General features: G+C 39.6%; 1 protein-coding gene across 1 annotated transcript in view; it reads left to right on the plus strand.

Annotated features, from left to right (window-relative positions):
- LOC115223472 (afadin- and alpha-actinin-binding protein A) overlaps window positions 1-20,499 on the plus strand; it is a 27,554-nt gene extending 7,055 nt beyond the window's left edge. Inside the window, exons 2-14 of the mRNA XM_036512529.1 lie at window positions 3,852-4,026; window positions 6,136-6,266; window positions 8,021-8,189; window positions 9,394-9,529; window positions 10,629-10,695; window positions 10,819-10,975; window positions 11,830-11,926; window positions 13,225-13,323; window positions 14,440-14,558; window positions 15,793-15,969; window positions 16,540-16,630; window positions 17,681-17,801; window positions 19,249-20,499. Of these exons, the coding sequence (XP_036368422.1) occupies window positions 3,853-4,026; window positions 6,136-6,266; window positions 8,021-8,189; window positions 9,394-9,529; window positions 10,629-10,695; window positions 10,819-10,975; window positions 11,830-11,926; window positions 13,225-13,323; window positions 14,440-14,558; window positions 15,793-15,969; window positions 16,540-16,630; window positions 17,681-17,801; window positions 19,249-19,819 (2,109 nt within the window). The 5' untranslated portion in view covers window position 3,852 and the 3' untranslated portion in view covers window positions 19,820-20,499. The remainder of the gene's footprint in view (window positions 1-3,851; window positions 4,027-6,135; window positions 6,267-8,020; window positions 8,190-9,393; window positions 9,530-10,628; window positions 10,696-10,818; window positions 10,976-11,829; window positions 11,927-13,224; window positions 13,324-14,439; window positions 14,559-15,792; window positions 15,970-16,539; window positions 16,631-17,680; window positions 17,802-19,248) is intronic.
- Window positions 20,500-26,500: the final 6,001 nt, after the last annotated feature.

The following is a 26,500-nucleotide window of genomic DNA, read 5'->3' on the forward strand; positions in this document are numbered from 1 at the left end:
TTTCCTCATCTATTTCCCTAAATAATTTACCTCGTTATTGCCACCACCACCACTTATCACCTCTCCTTCTCTCTCTTCTCATTCAACCCTAATTTACTACAGTAATATTATTCTCTTTTCCTCATTGCTCTTTCTTTTCTCTCTCTCTACCAGTTTTTGGGTGGCTTTTTTCTTTTTTTCCACACTATGGAAAGGTCAAAGCATTTACAGCAACCCCCCCCCCTTTCTACATCAATAGCCTGCTTTTCAAAAGGTTGTTTCTTAAAAGCCACCAAAGAAACAAAACCAAGCAAGTTCTTGTCGGTGCTTATTCGACAGTGGCAGCTCTGTTGTTGGACTAAAAGACTGGTTCTTTAGAATTACTTGTCCCACATTACTAGCAAAGGACAACCTGTAACTATGCCAGGCACAGTCATCAGGCTTTGAGGTATTTTCAAAATACCCACATAGCCAGGGGTTGTTTGACTGAACTTTTAGGTTATAGGGATGTAAATAAACCAACACTGGTTGTCAAGCAGTTGGATGGAGGGGGGACACACGCACGCATACACACGAGCTTCCACACAGTTTCTGTTTACCAAATCCACTTGGTTGATGTGGGGGCTGTAATAGAAGACACTCGTGCAAGGTGATGTGTAGTGGGATTGAACCCCAAACCACATGGTTGCAAAGTTAGCTTCTTAACCACACAGCTATGCCTCCTTTCTCTAACTATAGCCCTAGGTCTGTCCTGTTTGAGTAGATCTTATGACCAAACATATTCCACTCTTGACTCTTGTAGATCTCAGATGTAAAGTTGTGTCCATCCTGTCTGTCTGTCTGTCCAATGTCCAAATCTATAGCCATTGCCTGTTGTTATTTTTAAGATTGGAATCTGAGGCCAATTTGGCAGCTGTTTCTTGCAGGTCGCATAACTACGTGGCTGGAAAACATTTATCCGAGGCACCATGCAGTGGGAGGGAACCCAAGGCCTCCTGATTGCAAAGTAAGTTTCATAACAGGACAACCTGGCTTGTGACTCTGTTATGATTTTGTATGTCATCGTGAGAAGAGGCCCCATTTGTGTTGCTCTGAGGAATGTTTAATCTCTGAAATGTCACAATTTGGCCTCAGACGCAAAACAGGAAAAAGTTATTTTATTCTTTGCCAAACTTGGATGACATTTCAAGTGAAATATGTCAATCATCTTTCGACTGAACTGACACGTCTGTTTATATTTTATTGATCACCCCCAAATTATACAAAAAGTTGTTTTGGCAGCCAATGGTGCATGGCTTAGTGGTTAGGGTGTTGGATTCATCATGATCATAAGATTGTGGTTTCGGTTCTTGTACCGGGTGGTGCATTGGTTTTCTTGAGCAACAACACTTCATGTTGCTCCAGTTCACTCAGCTGGTGAAGATGAGTAATTCTGTGATGGACCGGTGTCCCTTGCAGGGAGGAATATATGGATCAGGAACCCCCAGGAAACTGGTCCAATGCTCCTCACAGACTAATCTGGATTGACCATTATTTTGGCAACATTTGAACTACAAACTCAGTGTTTCTAGTAAAAGGTGTTAGAGCAATGAACCTAGTTGGATGGTGCTATACCATTTACCCTAGAGTCATATTATTATCAAAGGTAGTGAGCTGGCAGACAAAATGGTTAATATTGTGGCTCATGATGTTCTGAGATCAAATTCTGCCAAGGTTGGCTTTGTCTTTCATCCTTTCGGGGTCGATAAAATAAGTACCAGTTATGCACTGATGTTGATGTAATTGACTTACCGCCTCCCCGGAACTTACTGGTCTTGTGCCCAAAATTTGTAACCATTATTATTATTATTATTATTATTATTATTATTATTATTATTATTAAGGCGGTGACCATGCTGGGGCATCACCTTGAAGGGTTTAGTCAAATCGATGCTGGTACTTATTTTATTAGTCATTTTTGCTGAACTGCTAAGTCACAGGGATGTGAACAAACCAACACTGGTTGTCAAGTAGTGGGTAGGACTTACACACACACACACACAATAGGCTTCTCTACAGTTTCATCTACCAAATTCATCCACAAGGCATTAGCCAGCCCAGGGCTTTAGTACATGACCAGACAGTTGCTCAAGGTGCTGTGCAATGGAACTGAACCCAAAACCTCATGTTTGCAAAACAAGCTTCTTAATTCCACTGCCAGATGTTTTCTTTTCTTTTTCCTTCTCTTCATTTCTGTTCTTTTTGGCATTGGAATGTGTTTCTGGATAATTCTGGTTGATGCTGTTTATTTTCCCATTTGTTTCCTCTCCATATTAGTCATTCATTGTGCACCTATCACCTGTATCTGCAGGTAATTATTTCACCTGTTTACCAACATTATTATTCCACTGAATCACTCATCATGTCATTGTTTCTGATAACGGTGTTTGTCCAATTAAATATTTTAAACTTTTAATCACCCGAGTGGTGGTGGGGGATTCGTTACTAAGTGATTAATGACTAAAACTCCATGGAAGCTGGAGTGCTGAGCTGTACTTACCCCCATGGTACCTGTGTACGGCTTGATGGACTGAACTAGAGCCAATACTTAATGTTTTATTGGTTACCCTCCAGTCACATCAGCTCAACAGACTGATTCTAGCTACTCCAAAATTCCAGCCATGGCCCTCTTCAGACTGAATCACTAGAACTATATTGTCTGTTGCATGCTTCCTTAAACAAAGGTATGTGTTGAGAGATTTGTTGCTATTTCTAGCATTTGGAGCAACCCTGTAGAAGCTCTCTCATTGGCTACTGATCACAAAGTTGAAAGGAATTGGTGTTATCTGATCATTTATGATAGATTGGTATTTTATCCAGGTGAGTGGATTGATTAGATGGCTATATCTCTGAGCTGCTTAGCATTGTGAAAGCAGAACCAATCTCAAGATATTTTCCACAGACACCACTCGACTCTCATATTGGTGAAGAGATGTCCACAATGGATGCTTAGGCTTGCAGGTCTAACACCCTTTCCACCCACCAAAGCGTGGCCACCCTACAGTAATTTTCTTTTTTCTGCTTCTGTATCACAATTTATGAAGCATAATCTCGTTGTTTATGGGTTTCCCATTGTTCAGTCCCTGGGTCCTTGTGTCTTTGATGGCAAGAATGAGAAACGATGATTGTCTCTTACTCAACACAGAAACAAGTATCAGAAACGAAGTATATTTGATGAAATATCCGTTTTCTTGCTAATGTTTCCAATGTTTTTAATCAACAGACATTGCTGAAAAGAGTTCATTATTTAATGTCCATATTCCATGCTGGTATGAGTTTGACGGTTCAACAGGATATGGTGGGCCCACATCACACTCTACTCTCTGCATTGGCAGGATTTCTATGCTTCAATGCCCTTCCAAATGCCAACCACTTTACAATATGTACTAAGTGCTCTTTTTTTTTTTAATGCTACCAATAATAGTGAGGTTGCCATGCGATTGGCAAGACTATGAACCCCCAAGAGGAAGGGTCTTTATGTTGGGAGAGGGGTTACAGTATGAGAAACGGTGCCAAGTAGGTTTGTTGCTGTAGAGGAGCTAAATGGCTACAAACATTTAGAAGATTGAATGAGAATAGTGAGGACAAGAATAGTGACCACACATGGGTATCCATGTGTATGTACGGAACATATGTATGATGTGGTTGTGCACACTGTCTAGCAAATTCCACCGTGGTGGTCTTAGTCAACCCAAGGCTGTGGTAGAAGACACTTGCTTGAAGGTGTTGCACAAAGGAATTGAACTCAATCTTGTTACCCCACACAACCACACCTGTGCCCAGGTGAATGCAGTTAATGCTTAACTGCTGTTTTTTTCTGTTTTTGTTTGTAGGATGGATTCCTTGTATGGGAACAATGTCTGCTCTAAGGTTCTCTATGATAAACCCTTTTCGAATTGCAGCATGTTGTCGGACAGCTACCTTGATATGTACCCTTACAGCTATCCCTACAGCAGCAGCGTCTGTAACAAGGAGAACCTGGAAGACTGTATTATACATTTAAACAAGGTAACTATTTCACTTTGGTTTCATTGTGTGTGTCTGTCTGTCTGTCTGTTATTTGTGTAAGTTGAGAAATAAAATGGCCATGTCTATGCAATATCTTAGAAATGACTGAAATGGTTGGAAAGCTCTGATCTGTTTAGTGGTGAAGATGATGGTCAAGCCCCTGGTCAGACTTGATCATGCAGGCTTATGATCAAAGCATTTCATCCATGACCATCCCTTTTTATATATCTAGGGCAGCATTGTCTTATGTGTGTCCTTTCCTTTAAAACATTTAGGCTGTGGTTCTCAATGGGGGCCCAAAGAAGGTTTTGTTAAAACTCATGAGCAATGAATTGGTTACACTTGTACAATGCACAAAATATTTCATTTTTTTGTCTACAATTTCTAATAATATTTAATTATAAAAATATAATAGGATTTTTTAGACATCATCTGGCAATGAGGGTCTGCTTGAGTAGAATTAGAACCAAAGAGGTTCATAAATGAAAAATGGTTGAGAAATGCTGCATTAAGGTATGATTTGAAGGACATTTGACTGTGGTTTCTAGCAGGTCAGGTGTGTACCACCTCCTTCCCTCTCATTGGTTCATTTGGTGAGTGTTGTGTAATAATACAGGGTGGTACCTAAATGGAATGGCCTCGTGTCAGTGTCAGTAGCAGGGTTTTTATAAAAGATTTGATGTTTCAACCCAGGGTTGCTATCAACCCTGCCCCTAATGTCATGCCTGACACCCACCCCATCTGCAGTGGGTTCAGAATAAGTCTTTCATATATATGTCCATAAGTTGTCTGTGCTATGGCTGCTGGGGAAATGGAAACAATATCAGGCATTGATGGATATTATTAGAGGTGATGGGCCAGGAGGGGCACGGGTTGTGGAGCTATTCAAGTTAATGTTGTCTTTAATATATTTTAATCACAAAGTTACAGTTGTAAAAGAGATTGTTTTGGTTATGAATGGGGCTGAGGAATAGTGGCTCATGTCAGTGCTGACTGCGTGTGTATAAAGTGATTTTAGTGTGTGTGTGTGTGTGTGTGTGTGTGTATAAAGATGCGTTTATATGTATGGAAGCAAATTTTTCAACACCTAATTAGTGTGGTTAGTCTCTGGTCAATCTTGACTGACCAGAATCCATTATCTGAGGAATTCTAGTTATGAGCACCTCTATTCTTCTCTTGGGCATTGCATACCTAGGGCTATGTTGTTCAATGTATCCCTTAAGGGTCCAGGTTGAATGATTATGAAGGGACTAATCCTCCACACACACACAAACACCCTCTTGTCTCAAGGTCTGTATTTAAGGACCAGATCTGCCCTAATCTGGATTAGTTTAACCAAAGAATTTCATTGATCTCCTGAGTTATGTCCCTTGTGAGACCCCATCGTACATGCCTTGGTGGACGTGTGTGGACATGTTTAAAGTCGTACAGTTCTATATTTAAGAGATGAGGAATTATGTACATTATTTTCATTATTTACAATTGACGGATATTTGTCCTAAGCAGGCCGAGTGCAGATATGAACAGCATATGGGAACCGGTATTAAGGAAGGATAGGAAAATATTAGATTTATAAGCCCTAAAATTCATTCCATAATTGCCCACGGGCATATGGTGTAGTGGTTAAGAGCGTGGGCTACTAACCCCAAGATTCCGAGTTCGATTCGAAAAATACCTTAGGAATGAGAACCCAGGTTCGAAATTTCCCCAAGACACCTGATGAAGGTTGGAGGGTATATCAGCCGAAACGTTGTGTTAACAAACAAGATGAGGACAAATATCCGTCAAATGTAAATAATGTGTGTGTGTGTGTGTGTGTGTTTACCTCTTAGCTGTAATGTAATTGATGTGACATTGTTTCTCGTTAAATAATACCATATTTGGTGGCATATAAGATGCATCTCCCCCCCCCGATTTCAAAACAATCCCCTTGGGCCCAATATGCCAAGTTGGTCTCTCCTCCCCCCACCTCTACCCAATGAGTTTTAATGCTTTACAAGCTGTTCTTCCTGACTCTCTGATAGGCGTGTGTGTCTTTGATGGCCATCAAATATGGTAATCAGTGAAATCTTGCTGATCATGTTGTCCTCTTTTCCCTGTTTTTGTCAGCTGCTGCAGAATATGTGTCTACCAACAATAAGCAATATGTCCAACATCACAGTCCCTCTCGTGAACATCACTTTTGATTTACTTAAACGCATTCAACAGGACACAAAGTTTCGAGAGGAACTGGAATCAAAGTAAGTAAACAATTGCTTTGGGCTGTTATTTAACCCAAGGTCAGTGTTTCTCAAATGACCAGTGCAGATATCCACAGCTCCTCTCTTCCAGATATAATCATCCCTCTTCTAGCTGAGGATTACATTGTTTATCATTTTGGGGGGCACTTCAGTAGCTTAGACATTTTGTACATCACCCCCACCCCCCTGTAAGTTCTGGTGGTGACTAAGTGGGGTTGGGCATGGTTGGCTCACACAGAACAAGAGTTGTTGTTCCTTTGTACTTGGCATTAGTGTTCTGTATGTCCCTAGCGCAGTCTTTGATCTTTGTCAGGTTACCTGATATCATTGCTGTGGCGCTCAGTTTTGTTCTTTATTATTTTTTGCCTAAACTTTTCTAACAGAATGTTGTTATCAGTCTGAATATGTTTGAGGCCTCATTCGAATTGGGCAACGAGCTGCGTTTTATGATGGAGAATATACCTCACTTGTTGACAGTGTGTATACGCCTGGGTCAGCTCACAGCGCCACCTACCTAGACTGTGAGATGTTAACGTTTTGAAGTTATCGTCTCCTCATCAGTCACCATAAAGTGGCCGGCAGCGCTATGCGGTGGCTCACCATAAGTGAAATTGCAAATTGTCAAGAAGTGAGATATATTTTCTGTGACAAAACCCAGGGAGTCGCTTGTCACCCAGTTCGAATGAACATCAAGCATATTCAGGCTGATATCACTGCTTAGTGCTCCCTCCCTCTCCATAATTTTCTAATAGAGTTGTAATAGTGTTTGGGTGGAGAGACGGTTATTGCATTCTACAGTCAAGGAGTGTTTAGTTCCACCTATTTTGGTTCCATAACCTCCTGTAATGACACTGTTTATAATCATCTATAGGGCACTGACAAGGATGGCACATATCTGCGTGTATGGGGTGGGGACACAATGCTGACCACTGACCCCCCCCCCCAACATGAAGATGAAAGCCTTCTGAGTCCCTGTCTTCATCACTTTTATGGCTGTGAATCCTGGATATTGCAATGCATAGGAGGGCTGCCCTCAACGTTTTTTATTGTCACTGCTTGGGAGAGATCTTGACTGACCAGTGCTATAAACTCCTGGCTGTCTTGAGATAGAGGACAGAGAAAATGTGGGTGGTGGAGGTTGATGGTTGGAACTGGCAACAGACAGCATCCGCAATCTGTTCAGTTAGGATTCTAGTTTGTGTCTTTTTACTTTTCGGACAACTTTTGATGTAAAGCTGGTAAGCAAGCATTTCTTTTCCATGGACACAGAATAATTCTTTCATTTATGGACGGCTTATTCATCACAGCTGTTTTGATAAGCAGAATTGTACTACTTTGTTGTACCTGTTTGCAGCTTGGCTGACTGAGCTATTCAATGTCAAGTATCAAAGCTGTGAACTTACGAACCATTAACCTCTCTTCCTCTCTTCTCAGCCATGAAGGACATTCTGTAAGCAACTAAACATCTGTTAAGTTCAAGCTTAGCTTTACAAATGTATGATTAAAGGCATTCCAGCACTGACCATCACATCTTAGTTTAACACATTGAATATCTAGAACTATATTATTCGATGTCTTTTTTTTTTTAAAAAGACAGTATGATTTGAGAAAAATTTGACTGCTATTTCTAGCATGTTGAGAGATCACATAAAGGCTCTTGCATCAATTTTCTTTTCATTTTTATTATTTAATTTTGTTTTCAGTTGTTACTGATTTGATTTTGTCCCAAATGACCTTCTGCCCTTGATTTTCAGAACATCTCGTATAATCACCGACTACGAACGCTTACAAACCTCACAGATGCGACTCAAAGATGATATTGAAAAGCTAGAACGGGAAATTGCAGTTCGACAAGGAAAAGAAAAAGAACTTTCTACCAAAAACCGTTCTCTCTGTTCTTCCATTAAAGCTGAGAAAGATGAAGTAAGCAAAATGATGTTTTTAACAATATTTCACATCCATCACCTCTTTATCCAAATTGTTGACTGGATTGCATCCATCACCTGTTAGAAAAAAAAAGACTTTTTTTATATAGATTCCATCTCTCTGTTTTCTTTACCAATTATTCCTTGTAGAGTCTTGCTGGTAGAATCCTCAGGCACCTCCTCCATGGCATCCTATCAGAAGCAACTATCATTAGACTTTCCATCTGGATTCCCAAGTGTGACCGAATAAAACTACGGATACTATCAACCCATTTCATTCTTGGTTGGTCCCTGAGTCTTCTGGTGGTTGGCTCAGTTTGAAGAATTTGTCTTGTAATTCTTTCTTGTAATATTCTCATCACATGCTAAGAAGTAGTGGCTCAACTAAGAAACTCAAGAATGTGAATTTGTTGGTGAGGGCCATAATCAACCCAGAGAATAAAACCTGGTTTGGTTCCTACTGGTGTTTTGTCTTCAATTACTTTGACCTCCTTTTGCAACGTTGGTCTGGTCTGAGCAGACTATCCAGCCATGACCGCAACTCTTATTCAAATAGTGTAACCAGGACAACATTTATGCCCTTCCTTTTTCCAGATGGTAGAGAGATTTGAGGGAGAAATTGCTGCCATTTCTTTTCTTGCAGGTTGAGCAATCCTTCCTGAGTTGATAAAATTATACCAACTGCAACATCATCATTTAACGTTCACTTTCCATGCTGGTATGGGTTGGACGATTTGACTGAGGACTGGCGAATGCGATGGCTGCACCAGGCTCCAGTCTTGATCTGGCAGAGTTTCTACAGCTGGATGCCCTTCCTAACGCCAACCACTCCGAAAGTGTAGTGGGTACTTTTATGTGTCACCGGCAGAAGGACCAGTCAGGCGGTACTGGCAATGGCCATGCTCAAATGTTTTTTACGTACCCCCTAACAGGAGCCAGTCCAGCGGCACTGGCAATGACCTAATCCCAGATCCTTAGTCAGTCATATTATCTCTCTGAAATAATCCCACAAGGTATTAACATTTCCCTGTCATGTCCCCAGTCCTCTTTTAAAGGACGTTGCTCCCATTCCTGCAATAATCTCAGTTATCCAGTGTTTGGTATTATCTCCAACCAATAAATCCCCTTACAATGATCCCCGTTTATCTTCTGCTAATTGGTGCCTTCATACCTATTATCTGTTCTGTTCTCTTGCTCCCTAGGTGAAACGACTGAACTCTACAATTAACCACAGGGAACTCCAGTACCGACATGACTCTAAGAAGAATGAACGAGAGATGAATCGGTTGAAGGAGAAGTTGAGTCAGGTTCTCATGGAGAAATCTCATAAAATACTTGGTGAGTTTCCTTAAGTGACGTGTTGTTGTTGTTTTAGTCCAGGTCAGCTGGGTGCTCTTCCTGCCACCAATCCTTTCCTGTTTCCAAGCAATGGACTATCTTCCCTATGCCTGAACATGTTTATACAGAAGATTGCAAACAAACACCTCCCCTCGTACATTAGGGGTGCTTGTTTACAATTAGTGCATAATGGCAAGACAAGGACACACATAATGGGCTTCTTTTCAGTTTCTATTAAACAGATTTACTCAAAGCTTTGGTTGACCTGGGGCTATTGTAGAAAACACTTGCCTAAGGTACCAGACATTGTGATTGAACCCAAAACCATGTAGTTTTAAGACAAACTTCTAAACCACATAACCACACTTAGACCTTTTAAAAATAATAATTTCTAATTTGAATGCAAGAAAGAAATTTTGCATAATTATCTTTTTAGTAATTAATGTTATTAAAATGTTTATTAATGATGCAATGTCTTCACCACCTACAACGTTGAGTCATCACTCTCTCTCTCTTTCTCCCCCCCCCCTCTCTGTCTTTGGTGCTTAGTCAGTCCCAGAAGATTGCAAACAAACACCTCCCCTCGTACATTAGGGGTGCTTGTTTACAATTAGTGCATAATGGAAGACAAGGACACACATAATGGGCTTCTTTTCAGTTTCTATTAAACAGATTTACTCAAAGCTTTGGTTGACCTGGGGCTATTGTAGAAAACACTTGCCTAAGGTACCAGACATTGTGATTGAACCCAAAACCATGTAGTGTTTAAGACAAACTTCTAAACCACATAACCACACTTAGACCTTTTAAAAATAATAATTTCTAATTTGAATGCAAGAAAGAAATTTTGCATAATTATCTTTTTAGTAATTAATGTTATTAAAATGTTTATTAATGATGCAATGTCTTCACCACCTACAACGTTGAGTCATCACTCTCTCTCTCTTTCTCCCCCCCCCCTCTCTGTCTTTGGTGCTTAGTCAGTCCCTTGTCTGAAAGAATGGTTGGAACTGCTAAAATTTTGAAGGAAAGACCAAGCTGATTGACATTTGGTTTGAATATTTTTTTCCAAACTTTTTCAAGCTTGTTTCTGTTGTAGGTCCTGAGATTCTGAATGCCTTACCAAAAACTGACGGCAAAAGGGCCACATGGAAAACCAATTCCAAGTAAGATGAACCCTTTGTCCATTTTTATTTTCTCACATTTTGTATTGGACCATTTTATAATCTCTGCTTGTTGTCTTTATTAAATATTTCTTTAACCATAATTTTTGTCTTTTATTCTTCCAGTCAAGTTGAAGAATTCTACAGCATGATGCTGAGAGATTATGAAAAGAAGCTGAAGAGCCTTCATGCGGAGAACCACGACTTGGAGAACTTCATAGAAAAGATTGTCCACACTTTAGAGTCTCTGGTTGATCAATTTAAATTCAAACTCAACTCTGTGGTTAGTTTCTTCATCTCTCATTTTCATTAAATTTCACAATCGCCTCTCCAATATTCCAATGTTATGTCCTCTTTTATCTTTCACTGGTCTATGGCCATGCTGGAGCTCTCCTTTGAAGGGTTTTAGTTGAACAGATCAGCCCTGGTATTTATTCTGTTGGTTTCATTTGCTAAACTACTAAGTTATAGAGATGTAAACAAACCAACACTTGTTTAGTGGTGGAGGTGGGAACAAAGAACACACACCTACTTAAGCAAAAGGCTTCCACACAGTTTAAAGTACATAAATTTAAACTGGTTTCACTCAAAGACTATATTCATTGTAATGTAATTGTGTAATGGCTTGCTACTAGTCATCATTTAAGATATACACACACACGTTGTAAGGAATATCTTCTGTAAGAAGTGAAACCGGTTTGAAATTATGTACTTTGATGTATTATTGCAGTTATGGACTTTGATGAGTTTAATGCATTTTGAAGTAATTTAACTGTAATACTGTACTTTTGGAATTAAATTACAGCAATATAAAAGGGAAAAACTCATTTATTTATATAACAATAATCTTGAGCCACCAGTGTTGCCAGCTTCATATCTCCCCCTCCCCCATCTACCTCCTACTTTCAATGTTACCATAGTAACCATAACTTGAGTCAATGAGGAAGCCTCCATATGTTTATTTGACTTGCTAAAAATAGTAGCCAAGTTCCATCAAATCATATCCTACAGGATTAAAAAAAGGACACTGGGTTCTCTGCATGTAGAAAAGAAAATGGGATGGTCATGGCTGGAATGCCTCACTGCAACCACCACCACCAGCTGTATATCTGTATCACTGTTTTGTGTTCCTTTCAGATGCATGTTGTAAATGAAGTGGATTATGAGAGTGATGCAGAAGAGGAGATGGAAGTGGCCGAAGGCAAGAGTTCTTACGACGCAAGTGAAAGTGGATGTAAGTAAAGAGATCGTCATTCAATTCCCAAAAGAACAAACAACTGGCACCAACGCCGTTAATGGTATTTTCATCTGTCGCTTCGCTCTCAGGTTGACTTTGCCTTTCATCCTTTTGGGGGTCAATAAAATAGTACCAGCCAAATACTGGGGTTGATGTGGTCAATTGTCCCCACAAAAAGTCTGGCCTTGTGCCATCAGTAGAAATCATTTGGTAATCAGTGTGTGTGTGTGTGTGTGTGTGTGTGTGTGTGTGTGCATATGTTCATTATTTATGCATGTGTGTGTTTGTGTGTGCCTTGGATATGTCTTTTTATCCTCTGTTTCAGTCATTGAACTTTGGCCATGCTGGGGCACCACTTTGAGTGGGTTTTAGTTGGGACACACAGCAGGGTTATTATTCCTGCAACGTTGACTTGGCCTATCCTCCTTTCTGGATCAATAAGATGTGTGCTGAGGTCAATCTAATCAACTGGCCCCCTCCCCTCAAATTTCGGGCCTTGTTCCAATATAGAAAGAATTACTGTTATTAGAGCAGCCAACAAAATGCTTTGCCATATTTCTTCAGGCTTTTTTAATCTTTTGAGTTCAAATCTCACTGAGGTCAACTGTGCCTTTTATCCCATCCAGGGTTTAAAGCAACAGTCAAAGACTAACGTTGATTTAATCCACTGACCCTTTGCCCCCAACTTTGTTGCTTTGTACCTAATGTCAAAAGCAGTTAAGATGGTGGTTGACAGAATCTTTACTGCCTACTTGAGCCCTTCACTTCCTCTCAACCCTTGACCATCAAACACTTTTCCCCACACTATGCTGCCTTTTTTTTTTCTTCCTTCTCCCCAGTTTGATCCCTGCTGCTCTCCAGCTCTGCCTCAGTATCTCACCTCATATATTTCCTTGTGGAAAGACCTTCTTCTCTCATGTTTCGTTGGTTTTGAATTCGATGCTTCTGTAATTTTGAATTTTTTTAGGTCCAATGCAAACCCATTATTACCCTTAGGAAGAGGTGGTCCTTATTAGTCTAGCCTTTGATCTGTCCAGCATGAGAGGCCCAACCAGGATCTTGCACTCTGCTGGCATAGCTCTCAGGGTTATTGAGGCATACAAGCCACCACATCACAACAAGCATTGGACCATGTGATGGTATTTGTTCTGGTTCTTTACAAGTGTTGCTGAGATCAACTTTGTTCTTTATCCTTTCAGGATCAATAAAATAAGGTCCTAATTGACCCAATTGGATCAGTTGACTTCCAACCATGCCTCCCTCCTTATGAGTATATGTTGTTATTTTTTTTACAGATGAAACTTGTGCATCATTTACAAAGTGCCAAAAATTACTACAAAAGCTTAATCGATACTGTACGACCCTTCACAATTATCTGGAGAACAACATTCAAGGTAATTATTGTGTTGTGTTAATTAACTATGGAAGACACAAAGGGTAACCACTACCTGCCAATCTATGATAGAATTTCACCCCAACCCCAACAGCCAGCAGAACATTCAACATGAGTTAGTGGAACATTGGTCAGTTAGGGGTTAATGTTGTGTAAAACAAGGCAGCAAATTATTAATTTTCGGTCCAGAAGAGTGGATTCGAAGAATTGTTAAAACATCAAGCAGGATATTTGCAGCATGTCTTCTGTTTGTGTCCCAAGTTCAGTTCTACCTGGGTACAAATGACCAGAACTAATCCCCCAAACACTAGAGAGAATCCTGTCAAATGTGCAATTGACTCAGATGAATGGGAGGACTCTGCAAATCACAGACAAGAGTCTGCGATGACATGCTGAAGCTTCATCTTGATCCAAAACAACTGAATGGAATCTCACAGCTGGAAAGGAAAATGATTATAACAAAATGTGGAAGGTGGAAGTAAATTTTCTTCACAACCACCTAGTCTTGGTTTCAATCTTACTGCACAGCTCTTCTACTACAACTTTGTGCTGGCCAATTCCTTCAGTAAAATTTGGCAATCTCTCTCTCTCTCTTTCTCCCTCTCTCTCTTCCTCTCTCTCTCTCTCTATATATATATATATATATATATCTATATATAAAACCCAATGGCTTATCTTTATAATGTGAAGGTGTGTGGCCTCGTGGTTAGGTGTGTTAGATTCTGTTTTTGGATTCCCAGACTGGTTGCATGTTATGTTCTTGAGCAAAACACTTCATTTTGTGCTGCTCCAGTCCACTCACCTGTGAATGGGTAACCCTGTGGTGGACTAGCATCCCATCCAGGGGCAATGTGGGCCTGCTCACCCAGCCAGTGCAAAGCCTATTGTGATGAGTCTGGTTGGTGGCAGGATTTATAATCTTTTGCCAATGACTGCTGCAGCTCTGTTGTTTTCCGCGTCTCACAGTGATATCAGGGAACCTTTGTGTTTCAACAGATATTTTATGGTATTTGTGACAAAGGAACTCCCATGCCGTTACCCACCTGCTACTGGAAAATCACTCAATGATTGACCTCTATGAAGCTTTTAATAACCTTATTTTTCAATATTTGATCAGATCCTGAGAAAGCAAGTGCTAAGAATTTAGATGTTGGACAGGAATCAGAAGTGGATTTACTCAAGACAAAACTTCAACAGTTTAAAGAATTGGTTGCTTTCCAAGAGGAAACCTTGCAGGTGAGAATCTTCTGTGCTGCTGCAATTATTTGATGGTGAAAAAGATAAACAGGCATATTGGAGCATAGAATATTGAAGGCATTTCTGCATAAACCCCGCTTCCACCATTCCTTGTTCTTAGTCTTCTATCAAATATGGTTGGTTTATTTAAGATTGACAGAGATAGAAACAATACAAGATTGGCAATGTTTTCTTTGCTCAGAAATCTTCATAACCATTTCATCAGATATCTGCTAAGACCTTAATCTTTGCTCCAGTTCAATGAGAACTTAAAATGGTCTTAAAGTTAAGGGATGCTACAAAAAGATTTAACAGAAACCTTTTGACTATGATTTGAATTGCTTCTTCCTTCGTTTCTAGTTTTTGTTTCGGTTCACTTTTTTTTTATAAGAAATGCTGCAATCTGCATGGAGACTTTAGTGCTGCTGGCATGCAAAGAAAAAAAAACTCACCAAGTACACACAACCCAGTAAAGTGGTTTGCATTAGGAAAGGCATCAAACCACAGAAACCATGCCAAAGCAGTGGAGCATGATGTCACCTTAAGAATGATTGGATCCTGCCAAATAATAATGAAGGATTATCTTCTGTCTTCCTCAGTCTGGCTGACCAACATTATACATGGACTTTTAAATTGTTTAAATATATAAAAACATGCTTTTAATCAGGAGGGAGAGACTCATTAACTTTGACTAAATTCTGCTCAAAACTCCATTTTATCAAGTACAGTGTTCTTAATATTGTTGCCATCTTCATTTAAACTTTCAAGAGTTTGGATGAAGATGATGGCAGAGGATTCATCTTTGACCTTCTGCAAGAAAGAAGATGGTTCATTCTTCCAGATGCTAATGGCTATGAATCTGTCACCCATAGTAACAGAAATCCCACCTGACAAACGTCTTCATCCCCCTATTTTTGTTGATGGTGTCTTAAAATGATGCAGAAATTACATGTGATGTTTCTTAGCTCCATTTCGGTCAAACAAGGAAGCTAGGACAAAGGCATTCTAGCCATGACCATCCCGTTCAATATTGTATATCAAAGTCTCTATTTTCCATTGTATCATTTATTTTTGAGGTGATAGTTTGAGAGATATAGCTCCTATTTCTAGCGTGGTAAATGACAGTATAAAGGCCCCTTCATTAACTTGTTTTGTTTGTTGTTGAGTTAAAACATTTCTAAATGAGTCACTAAGTTTTTTTTTTGTTTCTCTTCTTTCTGATTTCCATTTATAGAAGTTTGCCAACAAAGCTCCATCTGAGAATTCTAGCAACTCGTTTCTTCATGAAACGCAATTAATCCAAGAATACGAGCAACTGGAAATCAAAAAGAAGCTCTTCTTGGAGGCAAAAGGAAACTTTGAGAAGGAAAGGTTGCAGCACATGAATGAAGCCATGCAATTAGCGGAAGAGGTAGGTGGTGCCCAGGCTCTGAAGATTTTGTGTTTAACGTCCACTTTTCCGTGCTTGCATGGGTCAGGAGGAATTAGTTGAGGAAAATTTGATGTCAGCCCTCTCCTATTTCCATGCAAAGTAATATTTTCCCGTGGAAGATTGGAAACACAACAATATTTCTATGATGACACTCATTTACACCTAACACAATGTTAAGATGAGGAGACACCTGTGTGTGTGTGTGTGTGTGTGTACACAATGGGCTTTTAGTTTCCATCTCCCAAATCCACTCGCAAGGCTTTGATCATCCTGGGGCTCAAACAGAAGACACTTGGCCAAGGTGCTGTGTAATGGGATTGAACCTGAAACCACACAGTTGGGAAGCAAACTTTTCAAACCCACAGCCATGCTTGCCTCTTTCCCACTTCAAATGTGCGACAATAGTTTTGCAGCATCCGTGGTGGTTACTGTGCTGCTCCCCTGACTGCAAGGGCAATATCAGGTTCCCTTTCTCTTCCACTTCACAACCTCTGTTGCCTTTTCTTTTCCATTTTCCTTGATTGTTTTTTCAAATTTATTTGTCAACAGAAAAAGCTTTTTAACCTGGAGAAATGTAACAAGATGAAACAACAGTTCCTGGAATTGGCTCCCAAGAAAAACCCTGCAGAATTACTCCCTGGTGAGAAATGAATTTCACTTGTTTTTAGTTCCAAAGTCTTCAGTTTAACCCTTTTAGCATTTTAGATTTCTCTGCCAAATGTGATGTGACTGATTATTCCCATTGTTTTCAATTAATCCTGGATTATCTGATAGCTTTGAGATCTCAATGATGTGACTGTTTATTTTTAGAAGGACCTTGTGGGGTAGGCAAGAGAAGAAGCCAGGCCCAGACAATTTGAACATAAAATAGGGAAAGTATTTTGGCTTTTAAATGTTAAAGGGTCAATGAAACTGGGAATTGCCCTGAATCTGCTGCTGATCCCTTTCTTTCCATAATCTGATATTTTACACAAAACAATCTTCAGATCAAATCACTTGCTATGCAAGTACATCTCCATAAATCTTCAGTACATTTTATTAGTTAACAACAGCAGCAAGAACAAGAAGTGTTAAACTTCTTATATTTGCATTCATTACTTTGTCTCTTGTTTTTTTTTTTTCCTGTTATACTGAAAATATGTTCACAGTTTATAAAAACATCTGGTATTTGGACAAGGTCCGCTAGAAACTGCAACCAAATCTCCTTCAAAACCATACTATACCCTGTTGAAAAAGGATACATAATGTAATTCTAGTAGACTGTTCTTATTGTTGTTTTAACATCTGTTATTCTATGCCGACATGAATCGGATGGAATTTCTTGGCTGCCCTTCCTGGGGCCAACCTTCACCCATTTCCAGGCAGCATGAGATTTTTCCATGACCAGTCAGAGATTTTCACAGAAGACTGGAAACACTATTTGTATGGTGGTGACACAAGTCTTCCTTCAGTTTCCCTCTCCCAAAACTTTGATCTGGCACTATAGTAAAAGATACTTACCCAAGATATCACACAGGGATTGAACCCAAAACCATCTGATTGACAAGCAAACTTGTTAACCACCAAGACCTGTCTGTCTTTAAACTGAACAAAAAAGATGCTGAAATGCTTCCTTGATCATAGGTCTGCTCATTAGGTAGGCCTAGGGTTAAACAACAACAACTTTTTTGGTATTTTGTGTAAATTTCAGCCTTAAGTGATTTTCTTTCTGCTACAACCTCGAGTGAAGCCATGTCGGACTCTTACTCCACTCCGGATACGAAAACCGTCTTCAAGAATTCAACGTCTTGTAATGAACACCTGAAATGCAAGTGAGTTGAACCACTTTCATTCCTTTCAATTTCCTACGAAGGTTCCAACCGAAAATCTTAGAATTCGTTTGTTCCATCTCTTGCCAGTATTGAGTGCTACTGACTTTTTAAATTCTAGTGTTTAACAAATTTCTTTTACTTGTTTCAGTCATGAGACTGTGGCCAGGCTGGAACACTGCCTTAAGAAATTTTGTTAAACAAATCTACCCCACTACTTAATTATTTTAATGTCTGCTACTTATTCTATCAGTCTCTTTTGCCAAACCACTAAGTTACAGGACATAAACACACACAACAGGCTTCTTTCAGTTTCTGTATACCAAGTCCACTTACAAGGCTTTGATTGACCCAGGTGCCCCCCAAAATTTGGTTTTCAAATGTTTTACCATTAAGATTATATAAACACCAATTTGCAAGGAGTTTATTCTCTTCAAGTTGATGTTTGTCAGGTTTTATAGAATTTACATAAAAATCTCAGAAATGAAATTCTTTATGCAATTAACCAATGTTTGTAATTCCTGGTCTTGTGGACCTTCTGTTTCTGTCTCAAACTGGTCCTTAAAATGTTTGACACCATCTACATCAGGATCAGCTACTTTTTGTGATGGTCCTTTGGGTGTGTGTGTGTGTGGGGGGGGGGGGGGTTAAATATTAGTCCCATGGTCCAAATGTAGATTACAGCCCACTCACACCTTAAAATCCTCCCCCACCATTTCCTACATGGCCAGCTGCAGCAACAGTTTCGCAGCCAGTCTGACTTGGTTCCATGTTTTTCTTAATTGTTTTGGGTGTCTCTTATGTAGCTAAAGGTCGACGCTGATGCCCTCTTGCCCTCTTTAGCCCCTCATTCGTGATCCAGTGGTACATCCAGGATCTGACTGCTGGTGAGCTAAGAGCTGCCCCAGCACTTGGCTGTTCCATATTTATAGCTGTGTAGATTGAAGCAATGTGGAATGGAGTGCCTTGCTCAAGGACTCAATGCACTGCTTTGTCCAGGGATTGAACTTATGAACCTTTCCGTTCATGAGCCGAACACCCCAACCACTACATCTCACCCTTTTCAATGTGTAGGGAAAGAATGAAGCTTATGTCTATGCAAAAACCACCAACTGCCCAGTGGCCAACAAATGCATGAAATTTTTCACACCTGTAATGACCCTCACCTTACAACACCTCAGTGACCCACCTCATTGCTCACCTCTGACCAACAACAACAACAAATGTTTCTTCTTAAATTTATTGGTTTTGACTTGTTTCTTCCTTCTTTATTTATTTATTTATTTACTTCAGTTTTGTAGTTTTGGCTTTTGTTTGTTTTGTTTTCTTTTTCATAGAATTGTGTAATTTTATGAAAAGAAATATATTTTTTTTCTTTTTTTGTAAATTCACGAAGTTGAGTTGTTTGTATTTTCTTCTTTCATTGCATTTTTTTTTTTTATTTCAACAGAAATTTGGCATCTGGAGATGCAGCTCAAGTGAGAAACCATCAACGGAATTCTTTACTGGATTATTCAGACTTCATTTTAGACAAGTTGCCATACAGCCTGGATGATTCTCAATCTATCTCCAACCATAATTTAAGCAGTTCCAATCCAGTGAATGTCACACCAAAATGCCAGTCGTACAGTTCTTTGGGTGCATCGAACCGTTCTCCATGCAGTTCTGCCTCAGCACCATCAGGGCTCAACTCTGAAGAATCCAGTAAAGTCTGTCCCTCTTCAAGTCTTTTCCAAAGACTAGATTCTAGTAAAATTTTGGACTCTGGTAAGATCTTCTCCTCCAAAGCTTTGCGCCATCATTTTTCTCAGCGGAGACGGTCGGATCCAGTTTGCTCAATGAATGACCTCTGCAATCTTGCCGCTTCGTCCTTACACAGCTGTGGTGAACTCTGCCATAAAACACACTTTGTCAGCCTCAACTCTTTGAATCGGTCGCTTTGTTTGCAGGACCCGCTGGAACCTCAATTCCAGTCACAGACTAACTCTTTACATGATTTCATTGATCCTTTTGACCTTTAAAGGTCATCTGCAGTCATCACTATCATCATCATCATCATCAAATGTTTTGTTTGTTTGTGTTTAAAAATCTATTTTTGTTCCTTCTTGTTTAAAATTGAAATTTCTGCTGTGATCATTACAATTTGTAAATACTTATTTATCAAGAACTTTTGAATTTTTCTTTTTTTTTTTCTAGTTTTCCAAATTTTTCAGAAAAAATTATTTTAAGAATTTTCTTAAATTTCCATTTAACTTTGTTCCTGTTATTAAAAAAAAAAAAAAAATTTCTCTCTCTCCCGTCCGAAACAAAAACCTTTTTGAAATTCTCTGTAAATAGTCCTCCATTTTGTAAATCAAAGCTGTTGGCTGTCTTACTCCCCTCTAACTGCATAATATGAATTTAAAAAAACCATATTCTTTGCTTCTTTTAAGTTTCTGTTCCCCTTTCAATTCTGATGGATTTTTTTATTTCTTCTCTCCTTGGTCATCTTTCATTTCCCCTCCTACTTTCTTCCTTCACTCCCACTACTTCGCTCTTCACTTCATTACCCCCCCCACACACACCACACACACACACAGTCTCTGTGTCCAAGAGACTCTCTCTCTCTCTCTCTCATCAACTGGTTGTCCTCTTAATTTCCCCTAACAATCATTTCATTCCAAGCAATAAACACAGGAATAAAAGTTTTGTTACTGAAAAAAATCTTTCTTGTTTTCTCTCTCTCTCTCCCTCCATGTCCCACAGACATCTCAAACAATTTTACTCTTTCATATTGTACAACATATGAGGATCCCACAGGGAATCCCTCTCTGCCAAAAGCATCCCTAACACTCTCTTACAATTTAGAGATGAGAACCTTTTTTTTATGTCCAGTTTAACAAAGGGAACTAAAAATTCATTTTGATAATTTTATTTACTTAGAAAGGTTTTCGTCTTTAAGTCATCAGCTGAGGGGACAGCTGTCTTCTACCAACAAAACTTTCTTCTATTTTGCTCTGAAAGAATCTTCATACCACAAATTGTCCTTTTTTTTTTTTTTTAGAAAGGAACCATTTTCTTTGTATCTTCAGTGCTTTTGAATAAGAGGCTAACATCGGGAGCCTCAAAGAGACCAAGTCTCCATAACTGGCAGGTAATTCTTCATCTTTGATATGGTCACCATTGGATTGGAATATTTGAATTGCATAATTGTTAATTATATTCAATTAACATTTTTAATTTCCTTAATGGATTCAGAAATTATTTTTTAGTTTTGGTGGAAATGAGTTGGAGGTTTGATAAATTTTCTTTCACCATATTGATCTCTCCTTTAAGTTTTGCTTAAATCAAATAACCAAACTTAGTCATTAACCATTTCAGGATCCCTAAAATAACAGCTCAGTTTGCTTTTCAGACATTATTCTCTCCTCTAAAATATATCAAGGAGCATTTCTCTTTTTGCTTGATCAACATTAACTTTTCTCTGTTTTATGTCCTCAAAAGGAACAGGTCTAATACTAAAATATTTAGCAGAAATGTAACCAGATTAAAAATTTCCCCCTTCTTTCACATTTCCATTGGAACTTGAGTTTTTAAAAAATGTGAATTATGGATCTGTTTTGTAATATTTCTTTCACACATAATAGGAATCCACCAACTTTAGAAGTTTATCTGGAAGAATGCTTTTTGAGATGTCTAGCTATTCCTGTCGATTTGTAATGATATAGGGGGCTATTCCAGGCCCTTAACCATGCAAGTTATGAGGTGATCATTGCTATTGCTGACACCATAAGAAAAGCACCCAGTCCCTTCTGTAAAGTGACTGCCATACCAAAGAAGACCCTAGTACACAATGCATTGAATGGTTTGGAGAGAGAGAGAGAATTTAGCCAAGACGGTTCTATTTATGGAGTTACTAAAGAATTGGTACCTACCAGATTACCATACCATTTAAGGCTGGGGTTTTGCTGGCAATGTTTGTTTCCTGACTTTTCTTTGGTTGAGACCTCACAAAATCTGCAATTAAAGAAGGCTCCAGCAGGGCTCTTTAATCCTTTTGTCATCAACTTGTCTGAAATTACTTTTGGTCAAGTGATCCAAACTAAAACCCTGCCATCAAAATTCCAGGGTCCAAATAACCTGTTTAATAATTACATTTCTTTTACTCTTTTTTTCTTTCAAACTCAGCTGAAATCGAGGCTGTGGATTTCCACAGAAATATGGCAAGAATAAGGGCTAAACCCTCTTGTACAAAGTCTTGAAAGAGGTGTGGTCAAGCTGGTTTGATCCATGGACTGAGCAGTATGTGGTGCCCTTGGCCAAAGCACTACATTTGGCTCCAATCCATTCACCTAAAGACCCTTCGCAGTCTATTAACCCCAAACCTTCCATACCACAATGTGTCAGCCACTTTGCTTACAGTAATACATTCTATGAGCATATTGAATCTGATGGTATTATCTCATTGTTTATTCTGTTAATCAAATTCAGCTCTGATTAAGCAGGCATCAAAAGATCTTCCAAGTATGACCCCCCCCCTCCTTTATCTACACCTACATCCAATAAGTTTTCTCTTTTTCTTATTAAACAGGATACGATTTGTGAGCAAGATTTGGCTGCTATCTCTGACATTACCCTCCTTTGCTGCTGTGAGAGAATGGTCAGCAATTGTTGGAGTTGGTCTCAATTCTTTTATTGTAGGAGTTTTTTTTTTTTACATTCCTGTTTATGAAATATGTGTATTCATCATTTAACATCCATTTTCCATGCTGGCATGGGATGGCTGGTTTGACCACAGTTGGTAAGGCCAGGGGCTGCAACCAGACTCCATGGTTTCTATGGCTGGATGCCCTTCCTAGCACCAACTACTCCACAGGGTGTACAGGATGCTTTTTATGTGACACCAGCACCTGTATCAATTCTGCTGTGGTGGTCTTTCAGAGTACAACAAAGCCCCAGATATCTCAGCCCTTTGTCATCTCCTTCATAAGGCTCAATGTCTTGAGATTGGCCTTCAATACTCTGTCCCATGTCTTTCTCTGTTGATAGAAAATGAAGCTATTTATGAATATCAGGATTCAGTTTTCACATCTGCTTTTTCTATGCTGGTATGGGTTGACTGAGACTTGGGTAGTGTATGGTCAGGTGGTTAGGGTTCCACTTATGATCATAAGCCTGTGGTTTTGATTTCTGAGTCAGGTGGTGGTGTTTTGTTGAGCAAAATACTTCATTTCACATTGCTCCAGTCCACTGAGCAGTAAATGCATTTCACCAATAACTGGGAAGTTAATTTTGCAATGGAATGGTGTCCTATCCATGGGGCTATAGTAATCTCGTTCACTTTTACACAATGGAAACCAGGTTAAACTCCAGTCTTTTGAGTCCTTGTTAGATGCCAACCCTCACTTGATTTCAAGTTGGGTACTGAATTCCAGAGGCCTACAAATGACAAACCACTCGATTGGATGTTTGTAGGAGACATTACAAAGACAAACGTGGTGTTAGGTTCAATTCCATTGCAACACCTTGGACAAATGTTTTCTGCAGTAGCCTCAGGGCTGATAAAAAGGCTTGTGTCAATATGGTAAACAGGAAACTGAAAGAAGCTTTGTGTGTGTGTGTGTGCGCCTATACATACATATACATATATATATATATATATACACACACACACACACACACACACACACACACACACACACACACACACACACACACACACACACACACACACACACACACACACACACACACACACACATATATATATACAAATCTCATTTAACATCCACCTTTCCGTGCTTGCATGGGTTGGATGCAGTTTGAGGCACATTTATTTTCTATAACTAGATGTCTTTCCTGCTGTATCCCTGGTCAGCCCAAAGCTATAGAAGACACTTGTTCAAAATGCTACACATGGGACTGAACCTGGAACCACCTGGTTACAAAGTGGGCTTTTTTTTTTTCCTTACATAGCAGCTTTTCCTCATCAGTGACCTTTAAGAAGATACCTTTTCATCTTGCTAAAGACTGTGTTATAAAGATGGAGGTGATAGTTTTGTTTTCATGAAAGATTTGAGGGAGATTTGGCTATTATTTTTTTTAGCAAGTTGTTGCTTAATCTTATGGTCCAAAATGCTGTTACTGGGACTCCAATCATAGTAGGCTGTGATTTGAGGGTGATTTGGCTACTATTAATAACAGGTCAAACTGCATCAGGATTACTCTGTTGATAATTGAGTAAAGGCTGTTTAATTAGTTAATTGAAGGTTTAAGAATTGCTACAAAATGTGGGGACTTCATTTTCCCCAGACATTTCAAGGTGGACTTCAATCTTTTGTTTTTTGTCTGTTATTCCAAAGGGTTAGACAAATATACTGATGAGGCAGTGTTCTACAGCTGGGAGCCTTTCCTGTCACTCATCTTTCAAGAGATCTTATTTCACATGTCTTGCAAAACCCACAAAACATTTGTCAGTAGGGAAATGACCTCCACTGCTTTTATCTCACAATTCAGAGAAGTGCAAACATTTATTATAAGGGTTTTTTTCCCTTCCTCTACTAAATCCACTCAAGGTTGTAATAGAAGACCCATGCCCCAGTGAGACTGAGCCTGTAATCCTGTGGTTGGGAAGCAACTGTCTTAACCACAAAACCATGTCTCCATCCACAAAAACAAGCTGATGGATGGAAAAATTAAAACAAGCAAAAATTAGGATTTTTTTTTTTCTTTTTTACTCCAAAACAACCCTAGACATTAATAATGTAACCTTTTTTGGTAGAGAGGAGCAATTTTTCTCATCCTTTTAAAAATAAGATGACATTTTGTGGCAGAGGGACTGGTCCTGCCAACAAATAGCATTTATATTTTCTGATCTGTTAGCAATGTCTATGAGCAGAAGAATTGGTTTGAAAACAGAAATGCGATGCCCCATCACAGTGACAAACATTAACAGATTAATGTCTTCAGATTCCAATCACTGAGAAAATGGCAAAGGTGGAATGAGACAATGGAACATGGCCTTTTGAACACTGTGTTTTGATAACAATAGGCACTACAGGCAAACGTGTACACTCCAGTGCCCAAGTGCAAAGAGGGGGGGGTTACAGATACAGTCTTGGACACACACCAACTTGATTCAGCAACACCAAAACATCTCTTATGCTGGTTAAAGAAATGGGAAGACGATTAGATTTCAAGACTGACACAATCTCCTTTGCCAATTATTTTGCTTTCCCCCCCACCCCTTTAGCTTTAATTTCATCTTATTTCTGGGAGTTTTTAGTTTAACAAATTGTAAAACAGAATGATTTACGTGCTATGACATCATTCATGGAGAAAACAGACAATTCAGAATGTTCTGCAGAAAATTGGTCAAATGAAGGAGACACCTATCAATTGAGAAATGGCTAAATTTAACATATGTCTTCGTCCCCCTCCCATGCTTTCATGGGTCAGATGGAATTGAGGCAGTTTTTCTCCAAGCTGATGCCCTTCTGGCTGCCAAACTGCATCTATTTTTTTTTTACAGGATTAGAATAATGGTGATACTTGCTCACAATTATCACATAATGTCAACCCTAACCCAAAACATGCACTAGCTTTGACACCTGAATAAACCCACTTAAACTACAAGTTCAGAGTAGCAATTAAGCTGAAGCATCAGCTCTGAGCAGGTGTGTGTGTTTATTATATCAAAAGCTGACAGTTTGAACCCAGGTTTGGCTGTCCAGAACTTACATCATCATCATCATCGTTTAGCATCTGCTTTCCATGCTAGCATGGGTTGGACGGTTCAACTGGGGTCTGGGAAGCCAGAAGGCTGCACCAGGCCCAGTCTGATCTGGCAATGTTTCTACGGCTGGATGCCCTTCCTAACGCCAACCACTCTGTAAGTGTAGTGGGTGCTTTTTACGTGCCAGATGAGGCTGGCAAACGGCCACGATCGGATGGTGCTTTTTACGTGCCACCGGCATGGGGGCCAGGCGAGGCTGGCAACGGCCACATTCGGATGGTTCTCTTACGTGCCACCGGCACTGGTATCACAGCTATAATTTCCATTGATGTTGATCGATTTCGATTCTCACTTTCCTCAACAGGTCTTCACAAGTAGAGTTTTGTGTCCCCAGAAGCAAAGGTATGCATGTGGACTGGCACATCCCGGGTTATGGTCTCACTTGTCCTGCCGGGTCTTCTCATGCACAGCATACTTCCAAAGGTCTCGGTCTCTAGTCATTTCCTCAGTGAGACCTAAAGTTCAAAGGTCGTGCTTCACCACCTCGTCCCAGGTTTTCCTGGGTCTGCCTCTTCCACAGGTTCCCTCAACCGCTAGGGTGTGGCACTTTTTCACACAACTATCTTCATCCATTCTCGCCACATGACCATACCAGCGCAGTCGTCTCTCTTGCACCCCACAACTGATGCTTCTTAGGTCCAACTTTTCTCTCAAGGTACTTACACTCTGTCGAGTATGAACACTGACATTACACATCCATCGGAGCATACTGGCTTCATTTCTTGCGAGCTTACCCATGTCCTCAGCAGTCATGGCCCATGTTTCACTGCCATGTAGCATGGCTGTACGTACACATGCATCATACAGTCTGCCTTTTACTCTGAGTGAGAGGCCTTTTGTCACCAGCAGGGGTAAGAGCTCTCTGAACTTTCATTATCATTATTTAGCACCAGTTTTTCCATGCTGTTTGAATGGAACTGGTAAGCCA

Source organism: Octopus sinensis, linkage group LG23 (assembly GCF_006345805.1).
Source record: "Octopus sinensis linkage group LG23, ASM634580v1, whole genome shotgun sequence".
NCBI lineage: Eukaryota > Metazoa > Mollusca > Cephalopoda > Octopoda > Octopodidae > Octopus > Octopus sinensis.